This window comes from Sorex araneus, chromosome 5 (assembly GCF_027595985.1).
Source record: "Sorex araneus isolate mSorAra2 chromosome 5, mSorAra2.pri, whole genome shotgun sequence".
NCBI lineage: Eukaryota > Metazoa > Chordata > Mammalia > Eulipotyphla > Soricidae > Sorex > Sorex araneus.
The window spans coordinates 178,736,711-178,753,370 of NC_073306.1; the positions used below are offsets into that span (position 1 = coordinate 178,736,711).

Here is a 16,660-nt window from a genome sequence, read left to right on the forward strand (position 1 = left end):
CTAATCTTGCCTGAGCACTGTAGTCTGAGATCTATAGCAAGATGCCCCCAGGAGAGCCATCCTATAAGCTTAATGTATCTCTTTGTGTGTCCATACAATATGACTAGTAGAATTAAGATAAATGTATAACATTTTTTGGACTAAGGAAAGGAGAAACGCACCCATAAATGGTATTCCGCCCTTAGGCAGGTCTTCTTGCTGAATGAGTTTGTCCTGGAAGAAGCTTCCCCTGAGGGAGGGACCTTACATCCACTGATTGCATGTGTATGAAATATCTATGTGTAATTGCTACCCCAACCCCCTAATGATTGGGGAGATAACTAAGGCTGTAAGAGCAGGAAAGGGGGGAGAAGAATGAAAGAGCAGGATCCGGAGAGGAGAGATGAAGGGAACTGGGGGAAGAAGAATCAGAGGAGAACGAAGACAAAATTAAAATAAATTGCAATTTATATCAGCCAGCCTGACCCTCATTTTCTCCTTCGTCCGCCTGTTCTCTCTGCCGTCCCAGGTGGGGTAAGTGGTATGATGTAAAAAAGTAAAGCACGCCGAGGGGCGTGTGCACTCGCTGGCTCTCCCGGCAGCTGTCTCACCGCCCACGTTTGGTGCTCTGGAACCACTGTGTGTGGCTGTTGGTCAAGGGCAGGCGACGGAAGGAAGAAAGCCAAACTTGTTGCTCGATCAGTTTATTTCATTCTCTCTCTCTGCTTCTCTCCCGGCTCTCGATCTCTCTCAGGATCTGTGGATCTGGCCCCCCAACCCACTCTTACAGTCTAGTTAAATCCCCCAGCATGAGGGGTTTGGGGCGTACACATAGGCGTGGTCACAATCAATAGGCCTAAGGTTCCTTTCCCTCAGGGGATGCTTCTCCTAGGACTGATTCTCTTTCAGCAGAAGGATCCACCCAAAGGTGGAGTCCCATGAGTGTGTTTCTCTTCTCATCCAGCAAACATATAAGCATTCATAATATTAATCATTTTGTATGGACACAATAAGAAATGCATTAAAGCTTATAGAATTGCTCTCCTGGGGCCATCTCGATCTCAAACTACAGTGCTCAGGCCGGATCAGTCTTTCCTGTCCCTAGCAGGGTCCTAGTCTCGTCATTACTTTTGGATCATGACAGCATTTGTCTATGATCAAGCTCTTAACTTATAGTTAAGAATTAGGCACTTTGGCCAGGCCCATCTCGATGCCAGGGTAGCACATAACTCACAGCTTGCCCTGGATCCATCCTGTCCCTTGTCGGGACCCTGCTTTTGGGGTGCTAGGAACTGAGGGCAACTGAGACTTAAGTGGAGAAAGCAGATGCCCGAGAATGAATAATATTCGAAGCCAATTAAGTCCCAAGTTACAAAAGCATAATATTGTCTTCTTGTGTCTATACAAAAAGGACATTGCTTTAAAGTAAATTAATCAAAAGGCATAAGGAGAGGAGAAAGGTAATATTAACTTATAATAAGTTCAGTATCCTAGGAAGGTCTGACCTTACAAATTAGCAGAGTCAGTTAGGGGGAGAAGCTGATTAACTGTTTTTGGGGAAGAGAGCACAGAGAAGTGATTACAGCTAAACAAAGGGATCAGAAATTTTCGGGAACACCTTGATGGGTGTAACTGGGGTAAGCCTAAACTCCAGGAAAAACCTGAACGAGCTCCTCGTGGCAAGGTGGGAAAGGACAAAGTAATGTCATCCTACAGTGTGAGAGCACCAAATGCAGGTAGCGAGAGAGAGCCACGGGTTTCATATTTATTTTTTGAATACACATGCAAGCAATTTTACAGAAAACATTTTTCTACCTCTATTAATTGTCCTTGCTTCTATTGATAAACTGATTGTAAGGTCTACATGGACATACGAAAAATTAAGAACAGTGAATCCAGTACTGAAGAAGTCAGAGGATGGACGGCACAGTACCCAACTTCAAAATTTCCTATAAAGCTACACCATCAATGAAAGCCACTGTTAAAACATTAATCTATTGGCTGTGGTAGATTAATAATATTTATTCCAACAGACCAATAGAATAGAACAGAGTCTAGACATAACTGAACTTTAAAGGAGAAAGGTAATTAAATTAAAAGAATAGTCCTTCAACAACTTGTTGGCACTGAAACAAAATTTCCAGACAGGGGCCAGAAGATGGTATAGGGGTTAAGGTGCTTGCCTCCATGCAAATATCCAGGTGTGGCTCAAAGACAGACAAATAACTGAGACAATGAGAGACTGTGCAGCAGGTAAGACACATGCCTTGTCCACGGAAGACCTGAGTTCATTCCCTGACATCACATATGGTCCCATGAGCACAGCCGGGAGTAATCCCTGAGTACAGGGCCCTGGGCATAGTCAGGTTTGGCTCAAAAATTAACAAACAAAAAAATTCAGACAGACCATGTCACTGTCACTGTCACTCCGTTGCTCATCGATTAGCTCGAGCGGGTACCAGTAATGTCTCCATTGTGATACTTGTTATTACTGTTTTTGGCATATCAAATACGCCACGGGTAGCTTGCCAGGCTCTGCTGTGTGGGCGGGATACTCTTGGTAGCTTAACGGGCTCTCTGAGAAGTTCGGAGGAATCAAACCCAGGCCGGCTGTTTGCAAGGCAAATGCCCTATCCACTGTGCTATTTTGCTCCAGTCCTCAAAATGGGTAAATAGGAAATAATGGGAAATGGTACAATGGACAACAATAATGTCAAATGGCATAAATGTATAAAACACAGGAGGAAATCTAGGACTCTGAGTTTGAGCATGACTTTTCAAAATACAACACCAAAACTATAATCACAAAAGAAAACTGGTTGAGCTCACTAATTGAAAAAATATTAAATGAAAATACTTAAAAAAGATAAACCTATGACTGAAAAAAATATCTGGAAAACATCTAATAAAGGACTCATATCCAAATATAAAGTCCCCTGTGGACTGCCCCAGAGCTGGAAGCCTGCTTCATGAGCAGAAGGGAGAAGGCAGATGGAATAGAAAAGGGATCACTAAGAAAATGATGGCTGGAGGAATCAGTCAGGATGGGAGATGTGTGCCAAAAGCAGATAATGGACCAAACATGATGACTTCTCAGTGTCTGTGCTGCAAGCCACAATGCCCAAAAGTAGAGAGTACAGGTAATACTGTCTGCCATGGAGGCAGGGGGAGAGTGGGAAAGGGGGGGTATACTGGGGATACTGGTGGTGGGAATTGTGCATTGGAGGAGGGTTGGGTGTCTGATCATTGTGTGATTAAAAAAAACATGAAAGCTTGTAACTATCTCACCGTGATTTAATAAAATGTAAAAAATAAAAAAATAAAAATAAAAGTCCTCTGTATATGATAAAGGATTTTAGTATCTGGTAAATGACAAATCCAAACAGAACTCTTAAAACTCAACAAGAAATCCCAAATGAAAAAATTGCTCTGTCTGTACAATGAAAAGCAGAAGTGGCAGGGATGTGCATCTTACTCTTGTTTCTAATACTAAAGGAAGAACTACTTTTCAATAATTCACCACTTCATGTTACTTCTGGGTTCTTCATACATGTCTTTGAATTACTTAAGGAAGTTCCCTTTCACTCCAATTTGTTGAGTGTCTTTTATATGAAGAAAATATGATGGATTTTGTCAAAGATTTTTCTACTTTTATTAACTGTCCTTTCTTCTCCTTTTAGATAAAGTGGAATCAATCATTATTTTCATATGTATTACATTTCTCTCTGGAATATATTCCACTTTGTCATGAAGTATAAACCTTTTTTAGATATTACTGGATTTAGCTTGCTAATATTTTGTTATGAATTTTTATATTTATATTAAAATAGGATAGCCATTTTTGGGGATGCTTTCTTCTGTAATTTATTATTAGTGAAATATTAGCCTCACTGGTTTTATAACAAATGGTTCCCCCTCCAGTGAAGAACTGATATTAACCCCTTAAACATTAATAAAATGAGCCAGTTAAGTCACTCATTCTGAACTTTAGTTTTTCTTAAAGAGAAGTAATTTGATCTCTAGGTCACACAACTAGCATACAGTGGAGCCAGTATTCAGGCCTAGACATTCTGGCTCCATTTTAATCTAGGGGGCTTTTGGCCACACCTGACAGTACTAGAGTGCTATTTGGGGCTCGGTATTCTAGGTTGCTTCTGGCAGTGCTTGGAGGACTCTGTGATGTTAGGAATAGAATCCAGGCCTGCACTTGCAAAGCATGTACATTATTCCCATAAACTATTTCTTTGTTTTAATAATTTAATCTTTATTTTAATAATTTAATCTACTTACTAGACAAGCCTCATGCGTGACGGTAAAGACAGAGGAACCCAGGTATGCGGGACCCATGGCTGAGATCTCCAAGTCTGCTCGGATTAGGACTGGGTCTCCTCCACCCAGACCCCCATTTTCCAGTAGCTTAGCCATCACACACACAAACTGCCCCTGGTGCCATGTAATCTCATCAACGGCCAAGATTCAGAGACTATAAAACAAAGCTCCAGGAAGAGAGCCGATGCAGAATCTCGCATGGCAGAGCCTGGTAAATTACCCATGGCGTATTCAATATGCCAAAAACAGTAACAATAATGGGCCTCATTCCCCTGACCCTGAACGAGACAGGGACAAATGGAGACATTACTGGTGCCCACCCGAGCAGATCAATGAGCAATATAGTGATACTAGGTATAGGTATATTAATATAGTCTAATAAAATTGATTAAAATGCTTTAACATATCTACCCCCCAAATTAGGAGCATATTCTAGTCAAATGCAAAGGAAAGGCTATTTGAAATTTAGTAAATAATCCAATGATCTCAAGTCAACTACGACATAGATGTTAATCTTACCGTAAGGCTTATTAAGTACCTCAAAGTTCACTGACTACAGTGCCTATGAATTCAGACATCAGTTTCTCTTCTTTTGTTGCTCTTTATGGGAAGATTTAGGTCACTGCTAATCTCTAATAATATAAATCTAGTATAAGACACCATAGGCAACTTGGTCTCTCGTAATTATACCATGAGACTGATTGAATACATACATAATGTGGTGCTGCAGAGCTAGCTAAGAGATCAAAGACATGTATCTCTGAGTTCTAGCACAGCCCAGAGCTCTACTTGGCAGCCTCCCCTTCCCAACCCCCCACCCCAACCCATCCCCATACACGAATATTTAAGAACAAAATGGAAGTGAAAACTATTAACTGTAAAGAAACCAAGAGCCCACACTTTAAAAGACCAATAGAAACAAGGTATTTTCAATATTCAATTGGGAATTTTAGTTATAAACAACCCCCTGCCTCCCTGCGCTTCTACTTTCATGTCACTTTTCAGAATGTTGAACTTCTTCTCTTATAGTTTTTATAACATCACTGAAAGTATGAACCATTCCTGGATTTCTTATTACTCTAAGTTTCACTCCTTACAACGCATTTCAAATCATTTCTGGGTCATCCAGGAAACAACTTGCTTTCACTTTAAACCGCTACCTCAAAAACTCTCTCTCCAAAATGCCCATCTAAAATGTGTTTTTCTCTTTCCCAAAGAAGCTTACAGACTCCGTCTCAATTAGGAAGATTAGTATTTAGGTATCAAAGGTATATTATTGTAAAACCCAAGTTTTAGCAAAAGTTTTAGGAAGAACCTCCAACTCCAGCTGGAGAAAAGACTTTAAAAATAAAAAAAGCAAACAAAAGCAAACACTAGAAAAGGTTTTTAAACATTATGGAAAAACATATTTTGAAGAAACTGGGGTTGAAGACAGAAAACAGTTGAAGGAAAATTATCTTACAGGCTAAGCTTAAAATAATGATATATAAAATATGGAGAAGGTGACTTAAGTAAGATACATGAACAATATCAAAAGATTTTTTGAAGGGAAAATTCTAATGCTTACATAGGAATAGGAACTTGACATGGAGGACAAGGTAAAGCAGTCTGAATAAATGCTGGCTCAGAGGGCTGTTCCCAAGGAACTGTAGGCTGGTGCTACAAGTAAAATACAAATTAATTTTAAATCACAGGGATTTAATGATAAGGTTACTATAAGAATCTAAACAGTAGCTTCATTTATTCCACGTAGAAGCAGCTTAACATTTTTTTTAAGTAATCAACAAATTGTACTAACTGAAATATTTATTTTATCTAAACAGTAGCTTCATTTATTCCATGTAGAAGCAGCTTAACATTTTTTTTAAGTAATCAACAAATTGTACTAACTGAAATATTTATTTTATCCATTGTCTCTCATTACACACTGAATATTAAAAATTGAGGAAAACCAAGATTTTTAATGGCGGAGCAAAAGTTCTGTAGTCTTGTTCACTTTTCATAAACCAAAAGAACTGAATAAGAAACAGAACCCTAAACTCCAAGTCTGTGAGTAGAAAGTATTGTTCATTACTGTTTGCTGTTATCTCCCTAGCATCTACTAAAATGCTGAACACATAGTAAGAGTTCACTATAGTCAAATATGTGATAACTATGATTCTAGGTCAAAATATATAAAAGAAGACTGCCAAGTTCATCACTATCACGATTACAACATGATTATCACACTGCCTTTGCAAACACTTCTTTACTGGCTTCTCTCCTGTTCTAAAATATAAGCTTCTTAAAAGGCACATCATATTTATTACCTTAAAGGCACATCATATTTATTACCAGAGAGCATATACTCAATAAATACTCAATTACTGTTTGTTAAATGACTATCTAAATTAGGAAAATATAACATATAGCAAATACTGTCTCCTAATAATTTCCTTACCTTGCCAGTTTGCTTTATTAGAGCTTGGTCATGACAAGGAGCAGGACACAAGTGACCACATTTCTCCAAAACTTTTTGGCAAGACTGATGACAAGGAGGACAAGGGCCAAAGTGACAGCGATGTTTTTCTTGACTTGCATGATGGCAAGTTGAAGGTCGACTAAATCAAAGTACAATTTTAAAAATTTCATTTTCCCATCTAATAAATACATTTAAAATACAATGTCTTATATTTATTTTCATTTCATACCAAAATAAAAGCACACTATGAATATGACTTTTGTTTTTGTTTGGGGCAACACCCAGTGGTGCCCTGGACTCTAGGGATCACCCTGGTGGGATTCAGGAGATCATAAGGAGAACAGGGAACTGAACCTGGGTCAGTTGCATGCAAGACAAGCACCAAATTTGCTGTACTATCTCTCCATCTCCAAATATTAACACTTTAAAATATCAAAGCAAAATTAAATGGTATTAAATTAAATTAAATCAAACTAAGTATGAGTATGAACTTAAATTTACAGGACACCAGGTCTAAATTTAAACAAAATTTTATGCTAACCTGCACTGCTCTTTGCACTTGGGTGGTCTTGTGGTGCGTTCTCGGCCACAGGGTACGGTCACTTTTGTCTTACCACAATTGCACTTCACATCAACAGTTTCTGGGCAAGGATAGCAACTGCCTGAAAAAATAAAAATCTGAAACTTAAAAATAAATTTCCTTAAAACCTCAGTGTTCATCAATACAATCAGTAAGTTCAGCACATGTACACAAAGAAGATAACTCTAAAACAAGAATAAAGAAACTACATGAATAACCATCACAACATAATACCGCACTACAGGGCATACCATATATGATTCTCTTTACATAAAGTAAACAAAAAATTATAATGCTCCAAATTAGGATGGTGGCTATGAAGATATGGATGATTTTGGAAATACTAATGATGTTCTGTTTAATGGGTTTTGGTTGCATAGTTAAATTCAGTTTGTGAAAATTTATCAAGCCGGGGCCATGAGATAGCAAAGTTAAGACGCGCCTGTGCCCAAGCTAGGTTTTGATTCTCTGCACCACATGGCGCCTTAAGCATTGCTAGGTGGCATCCTGGAGGTTCTCAGGCACCACCAGGTATGGCCCTGGATGGCCCCGGCACTGTCAGGGTGGCCCAGGTTTTCCCTTGTACTGCAGAGCTCAAGCAGCATCACATCCTCAGACTCTTCTGCTAACCCAGTGAACTGATGATCCAGTAACTGAGAAGAATCACTGGTGGGCCTGGACCTACTGGCTCCAGGTTGGGAGGACCCCCACCACAAACTTTAGCAAGCTGAATATTTATGATTAATATAGTTTTCCATAACAACACTGGTATTTCAATGGAAAGCTTTACATTTTTCTTTAAAAATTCCTATTAGAAGTAACAAATTTATTATTCATTCAAAACTACAAAAGCAAAATAGGTCTATGTCTTTGAAAAATCTAATGTTAACAATATATTATTGGTTTATTCTCACGCAAACTTCATACACATTATTTTCAAATAAATTCTTCTCCAACTACTACAAGGAGGAACAATCATAAAAATATTAAATGAAGATAACATTCCATGATCCCTAAATCAAAAAGGGTAATTCTCCCCTAAAAAACTAGAGAACAGTATCACTGATGAACATAGATGCAAAAATCTATGCAAAAAAACCCTCCAAAAACTAAAAACCAAAACTCGGCAAACAGAATGCAGCATTTTATCAAAAGAATAATACATTCTGACCCTGCAAGGTTTACCCCAAGAATACATATCAATATATGCAACACAATAAATATAATCCATCGCACATCAACAAAAGATAACATTTACATATAAGCAGACGTTGAAAGAGCATTTTACAAGATTCAACATCCATCTATGATTTTAAAAAAAGCTTCAATCAGGGGGCTAGAGAGATAGCACAGCGGGTAGGGCGTTCGCCTTGCACGCGGCCAACCCGGGTTCAATTCCCAGCATCCCATATGGTCCCCCGAGCACCACCAGAGGTAATTCTTGAGTGCAGAGCCAGGAGTAACCCCTGAGCATTGCCGGGTGTGACCCAAAAAAAGCAAGAAAAAAAAAAAGCTTCAATCAAGGTAGAAAGCTATTACCTACAACCTTTCAAACATATTAAAAGATGAAAACAGTATTTTCCCCAAATATCAGGAGCAAAATAAGAATACCCATTTTCATTAATGACATTCAAAATAGGCTGGAGAGCTATTAGGCAAGAAAGTCTGAAAGGAATCTAAATTACAAAAGAATTAGAAAGTTACTATCATTTTCAGAAGTATGTCACACATAGAAATTCCAAAAGGTTACAAACAAAAAACCCTACTAGAAATTATAAATGAATTGGCAGTAAACAAAAATCAATATATGAAGTTTATGAATCAATATATGAAGTGCATTTCTATCTGCAAACAATGAACCAGGGTGAAAAAGAAATTACAATTATAATTTTATTTACAACTGCATCCTAAAGGATAAAATAGATAACCCAGGAAGACTATATACACAAATACACACAAAACTAAACACTTAAAAATAATAGGCACAAAGAAATGTAAAGATACTTATGTTCATGGATTTAAAAAACACTGTTAAAAATGTCAATATTCCTAAATCAATATATAGTCAATATAATCTCTGTCAAAAACTTGGGTATATTTCCAGAAAATAAAGCACATATGCTTAAATTTGCGTGTAAACACAAGTCCAAAAATAAATAAACCAATCCTGAAAGGAAAAATACTGAGGCATCATAAATCCTGGTTTCAAACTATATTACAAAGTGATAGAAATCAATGCAGCATAGTACTGAGCAAAAACAGACAGGCACCAATGAAATTGAATAAAACGCACAGAAATAACTTACACATATTAGGACAAAGGATCCAAGACCTTACAAGGGAGAAAGGAGAATCTTTTTGACAGATCATAGTAGGAAAACTGGACAATCACAAGCAAAAAATCAAAGTGAATCACTATTAAACATCATTTTAAAAAGTTAATTCAAAATATAATTAAAGACATATAAAATCCTTCTGAAAAATAGGGAAAAAAATCAGGTGGGGTTGGAGCAATAGTACAGCATGTAGGGCATGGTCCCATAAGCACTGCCAGGAGTAATTCCTGAGTACAAAACTAGGACTAATTCCCTGAGCATTACCGGGTTTGGTCCAACCCTGTGCCCCCACCAAAAAAAAAAAGGAAAGAAAAAGAAACAGGTATCCCCTGGACTTGGACATAAAAGATGAATTTGGAGACTCATCTTCAGTGGCAAGGAAAACAAAAATAAAGACTATAACAAATTTCAATTTACAGAGAAACTAGCACAAAAACAATAGGCAAGCTACAAAAGGGGGGATTTTGCACATTATACGTCCAATGAGAGTATCTAAATTATATAAATTCAAACAACTTAACAACAAACAAATCTAATCACAAATTGTGCAAGATACAGAATAGGGTTAAGATGCATATGATGTATATATTCAACCCTAGTTCAATACCAAGTATCATCTGGATCTTAGAGGCTCCCCTGAATATAACCAGGTATAGATATAGGCCTAGAGGCCCCAAGGCACTTCTGGGTATGAGGCTCTGCAGGCATTTCCCCCTAAGCACTACCTGAGTGACCCGGTAATCCCCAGCACCACAGGAAACTCACAGCACTGTATCCTCAGGCCCTCCTACTGAACTTCAACCCAGCTGGCTGAGAATTACCAGGAGGGCGCCCAGGCACACCTGAGCACCACTTGAGAGGCGCGCCCACCCCACTCCCCAAATTGGAAATAAATTTAGACACTTCTCCAAAGAAGAAATATGGATGCCCCATACAAAGAACAGGTAATCTCGTCACCAGCCACAATCCAGAGACTCACTGTCTTTCTCGGAAAAGAGTATATGCCACCAGACTCCGCGCCACGCTGTTTCATTCGTGGCACCTTGGAGCAGCATGCTGAGGCCCCTCCCCCGCCCCAGCAGCCGAAAACCTCCATAACTCAAGCACCACCATGCTCACGGCTGCTCTCCACACTCGGACGAGCCTCACCCACGAAAGAAACCTATTCCTGGACACCTCATACCTCGCACCACTCATATTTCAAAAGTAGTGCATCACATTTGATGGTGTTTAGAGTAGAAGGCAACCAATCTTAGAGGGAAATATATTCTTATAGATTACATATATATACACACATATATATATTTTACAGATTACATATATACACATATGTACATATATATATATTTATATATATAAAAGCACACAAGGCTCAATCTTTAACAAGTTAGTAATCTCTTACAGAAGGGCTTAATGGCCCCTGGATGAAATACAACAATCTTCATACACTTTCTTCCAAGGAAATTTTTATGGAGCATTTTAAGTGGTTTATTCATAACAAACAATACAAAATAAATTATTTCGGTTCAGCTTTGGGGTAGGGATTGGAATTCAGGATGGAAACATTCAAAATATAATGGTGGGAAGGTGTAATGGTGGTGGGATTGGTGTTTGAATATTAAATGTAATCAAATACTGTGAACTACTTTATAAAACTAAAATTAAATTTTAAAAAAGCAAAGAATAACCTATATATTGGAAACATGTGTTGGTAAGATATGGATAAAAAGGAACTACGGACACTGTGACTGAGCATGTAAACTAGTACTGCCTCTATGGAAAAATAGCATTGTTTCCTTAATACTAAAAAACTGAAACAGAGCCAAGGATATGGTTCAAGTGGAAAAAAAGCACAAGCTTAGCACATCACTGGTACAAGGTCACCTCAAGGACCACCAGATAAAACCCCTGGTGACCCTTGAGCACTACCAGAAGTGGCCTCAGGTCTCCAAGAACACTGGGCATGACTCCCTATTAAAAATAAACAGATAAAAACATAAATATTATATGCTACAGCAGTACCATTCCCAGACATCAACCAAAAGGATGGGAAAATACCTATTCAAAAAGACATTATTTGAATTACTACATTTGTAGCCACATTATTCATAACAGCCTCAGACAAGGACTAAACCTAAATGTCCAATGACAAAAGACTGGATAAATGTGGTATACATACTCACATTTTAAACACAAAATATTAAATACTAAGCATTTAAAAATGTGAAGTTGTGATTTTTCAGACAACAGGGATGGAACTTGAGGTGATAATTCTAAGCAAAATAACTCAGAGTGAAAGGTACTTACCAGACAGTTTTCCTCATATGTATAATATAAATAACTGTATCAAATGAACTAAATAAATACAATACAAACTCTCAGACTATTTAAAATATACAGACTATATATAGGGGTAAAGAGAAATAGATGGTGGTAATGACTTTTGTAGTATAATGCCCTACAACTTCAGTGGTCCCATGAGACTTATATACACTTACTAAGCTGTACACCTCCAATATTATAGCATTATAAACAATAGTAGCACTGTAGCACTGTCATCCCGTTGTTCATTGATTTGCTCAAGCGGGCATCAGCAATGTCCCCATTGTGAAACTTGTTACTGTTTTTGGCATATCGAATATGCCACGTGTAGCTTGCCAGGCAAACCAATAGTAAAGCAATAAAATGTGTATAAAAAATTAAAATAAGAAACTAAATACATTAATTTAAAAACAAAAAAGGGAGAAATCTGACAACAATAATTAAAAATATATTAACATCTAGCTGTAATATAAATAGCAGGGTCATAAACAGTTAACACTGTTGTGTATGAAAGTTGTTAGAGTATGTATATTTCTAAGAGTTCTTGTCACAAAGTTTTTTTAAATATGATATTTATTAATGATACTTATTAATCATGTAAGTATATAATCAATAACATATAATATTATATATTTTTTATAATACCTGTTAACTTATATGCTTTATATCTTATATATAATGCTGTATGTCAATTTTACATTACTATAAAACAAAAATGCTATATATCCCAATAAAACTTAAAAAAAAAAGGAAAACCCACGTGAGAAACGCTAGGATGAATAAGCAAACAACATGGTGTCAAAGAAAGACACTTTCTTACTTTGGAGACAGACCTACATTATACTGCTTTAAAGGTATTTTCCAGACTAAGTCAATAAATAATTGTGCTTAGCTTTAATTTCCATGTCCATGAAATCGGAATATTAGCAATTGTTCTACCTTCTCAAGGTTAAGGTGAACAAGAAGAATTTGGAAGTTCTTCATCAGTTACACAGTACTATGTAAATAAAAAATTATTTTTAAATTTTACCTCTGTGGCAAACAGATGGACACTTATGGTTTCTACATCCTAAAGTCCGTCCACAATTCTGATCACAAGGTGGACAGTTCCCAGGACAACACTAAAGAAAAAGCAATATATAAAGAAAAAGTAATTTGATAACCATAGATTAACACAAATTTAGTTACTAATAACTCAAAGAATTCATTAAAAGCAAAAATACTTGTTTGCACTAAGGAATAAAATCAATGTAGTATCTACATTTTTATGTCAAACAGATATACTGTATAAGCCTAAATATGCAATAACAAAATTTAAGAAAATTAGCTAATTTTTCTTGCCCCGCGGTTAATTATTCCATAATTTATAACATTCCCATAGAACGTTTTGATTTCCACTTGTCTTTGCCATGATTGACATTAACCAAAGGATTGATCTAGTTAAGTTTAGATGAATGATTATAGCCTGGCCATTTTTTAAATTAAAACCAGTTTACAAATCTGTATAGCAAACCATAATGCTCAAAAGAGGGCAGGGAGGGGAGAGGAGAGAGAGAAGTGTCCTTCATAAAGGTAGGTGGGGGGAGGGCGGGGTAGTGAGTGGGAAACTGGGACACTGGTTGGTGGTGGGAAATGTAAAGATGAGAAGGGATGGGTGTTGGAACATTACATGACTGAAACACAATCATAAACAACGATGCAATTGTGTATTTCACTGTGGTTAAATAAAATTAAAATATTTTTTTAAAAAAACTTAAAACTAGTTTCATTTTGTGATTATTTTCAAAGCCTGAAATCAGAAATTAACTGAAGGAAAGAAGTAGAGAAAGGCCATTTGCTTCTAGTTTTCTTAATGCTCTTATTTCCTGAGCAATAAATATATAGCTTTAAACTACAACACTTTTCATTTATGAATAAAGGATATCTAACTTAAACCCATCATTCTTTTCTAACTCCACTCTTCCCATCTACCCGCACTTAAGTAACACAGACTACAACAGTTTAAAGATATTAGTTTTAATTTGTTTGCAGTAAGTTTCAACACATAAAAAGTTCAAAGCAAAACACATTAAATAGCAACTAAAAACCAGAAGAGCTCAATTAGACATATATTAGCCAATAATATGCACCTGTCACTTTGCCAGTGGCAGCACAGGAAAAGATTGTTAACCATAACTTACAAACACTCTTGACTCTGACCATAATGGAATCACAATGACAAGATTGATTTTTTTCGCCTCAAACAACTAGAAATTCAGAAAAAATATATGAAACAACAGTTTATTTGACATTAGGAAGTTAGACACAATAGCACCGCAATCCTATGAGATAAAAATGAGGTAACTCTAGTCTAAACCTGGAGGCTTCCAGGCTGCAGCACAAGGAAGAAGACACGCACAAGTTGAATCTGGTGGTATCACACACCAGAGAAGACAAAATTCATAGCTTAGAGACCACTGTGACCAGATTTTGTGGGAAGTGGTAATAATACAGAGAAAGTTCTGAAGAACTCCAGAAGGGATCCCTTAATCTTTGACCTATACATGCTTGAGAACAAACTATTAAAAATCTAAGCAAGAATTACTGAAAAGAGAAAGTAGAACAACTTCCAGAAACTATGCAAAACTGAGAATAATAGATTCTCTTTCTGATAGCCAGAGTGGAACAAATTAGCCTAGATGTAGTCACATCTAACAAAGTCACAAAAAATCAAATGTTTTCTATGCTATCACTTCAATTTTTTTTTATACTTTGCAGACCAGCACCTGTCTACCTCCCAGTGCACATTATAACCACGGCACAGACCAATGGTTTCAACTATCTACATCAGAAAATTAACACTGGTACAGGGACTGGTGGCTCATGATCATTGTCCTAGGCCAAGATGGATGGATGGAAAGAAGGAAGGAAGGAAGGAAGGAAGGAAGGAAGGAAGGAAGGAAGGAAGGAAGGAAGGAAGGAAGGAAGGAAGGAAGGAAGGAAGGAATCCAAAATTACTTAAGAGAAAGGATTAAAAATAATCGATCTGATAATCAGTATAGCACTGTCATCCCATTGTTCATCGATTTGCTGAGCAGGCACCAGTAATGTCTCCATTGTGAGACTTGTCACTGTTTTTGGCATATCGAATACACCACGGATAGCTCGCAAGGCTCTGCCATGCGGGCAGGATACTCTCGGTAATTTGCCGGGCTCTCCGAGAGGGACAGAGGAATCAAACCTAGGTTGGCTGCATGCAAGGCAAAACACCCTACCCGCTATGCCCCGATAATCAAAATAAGATTACTTTTTCTTACTATTTCAAGTCATTTAAAAACATGTGACTTCTTAAAGTAAAAATTTAAGTTTGTTTGGTTTAAGTTTTGTTTAAGTTTGTTTATACAAGAATATAAAGTATGTAAAAGTAAAGAATAAAGTAAGAATGGAATAAAAGAGTTTGAAAGGACTGAAAAAACAATCAACTAAAAGAAAAAAGAGAAAAGAGGAAAAAAATCAGCAAATAGAAAAGAACAAGAAGATAAGTTTAAATTCAACCATATTACAGATTAAAAAAAAATCAAACTGGTCTATACCTGAATTACATTGAGAAAAATTGTCAATTTTAACTAATATCTAAAGACTATTTTTAAGAAGTCTACTTCAAAATAAAAGAATATTTTCCATGTTAACACTAAGGAAGAAAGCTGAAGTCACTACATCTTACTATGATATTAAGAACAAGAAATTTTATTAGATAATTCATAATAAAAGGAACTGAAACATGCAACTCTATGGACTCAGTAAGACATTTTATTGAATTAAGTCTCTAAGATTTGAACAGAAATCAAGTCTGTTCCAACAGTACCAACAGTATCAGAGCTATTACTCTACCCAGATAGTATTAAAACTATCACTCTACTACTACTATGAGGTTATAAAGTCAGAAAATAAAGCCCAAAACCAATGAAAAAGGATTATACACAGGTCAAACAGTAGTTTTAAATCCATGTTAAGATTTAACACTAATATATGCAGATTTTCAAAAATATTTCACATGGAAAAGAGAGGTCACACCTGATAAGTGTGACCTTATCAGGTCATAAGTCAAGGGTCAAGGCAGTACTTATTACAGTCCCAAAATGGTATTAAAAAAAAAAAATCAAGAGGAGTTTTGATAAACTTCCCAAACTTATAACACAGACCTTTCTCCTACACTGATGCTTCTGGCAGTCACGCATCTTCACACACTTGGTTTCACACAGGTAAGGTTTATGACATGGCATTCGCTTCGTGTGCTTCCCACAGCGACACTGCTTTTCCACTTCCTGGAAGAATTAGATAAGTTACACATGACTGACTTGTTGATTCAATTATCTCTCACATTAGCATCTAGAACTACTGAAAAATGAAGGACAACTTTTAAAAGCAAATTTATATAAAAGACAACCAAAGCAACTATTTGTTTGCAGCTTACTTTGTGTCCAAAATGGCTTCAGAGAGACTTCCGTTACTAAATTTTGTATAATATAATATTAAGACAATACTACACATTGAAGTCGCTTATACTGCATACACTATAAAATCTGCACATCTTTCAGTAAAGCAAGAAGCGTGATAACTAATATGGATAAAACCAGAATGAAATACATAACCTTAGAGTCACAATTTAGTCTA

At 36.7% G+C, this 16,660-nt stretch overlaps 1 protein-coding gene across 2 annotated transcripts in view; it reads right to left on the bottom strand.

The window, feature by feature from the left end:
- The window catches only part of NFXL1 (nuclear transcription factor, X-box binding like 1), a 57,677-nt gene that overhangs the window by 20,106 nt on the left and 20,911 nt on the right, over positions 1 to 16,660 (bottom strand). For both annotated transcript variants that reach the window (XM_055140724.1, XM_055140725.1), the window contains 5 exons: positions 16,189 to 16,311; positions 13,038 to 13,128; positions 7,311 to 7,431; positions 6,749 to 6,908; positions 5,876 to 5,967 (listed from right to left, as the gene is read on the bottom strand). In XM_055140724.1, the coding sequence (XP_054996699.1) occupies positions 5,876 to 5,967; positions 6,749 to 6,908; positions 7,311 to 7,431; positions 13,038 to 13,128; positions 16,189 to 16,311 (587 nt within the window). The remainder of the gene's footprint in view (positions 1 to 5,875; positions 5,968 to 6,748; positions 6,909 to 7,310; positions 7,432 to 13,037; positions 13,129 to 16,188; positions 16,312 to 16,660) is intronic.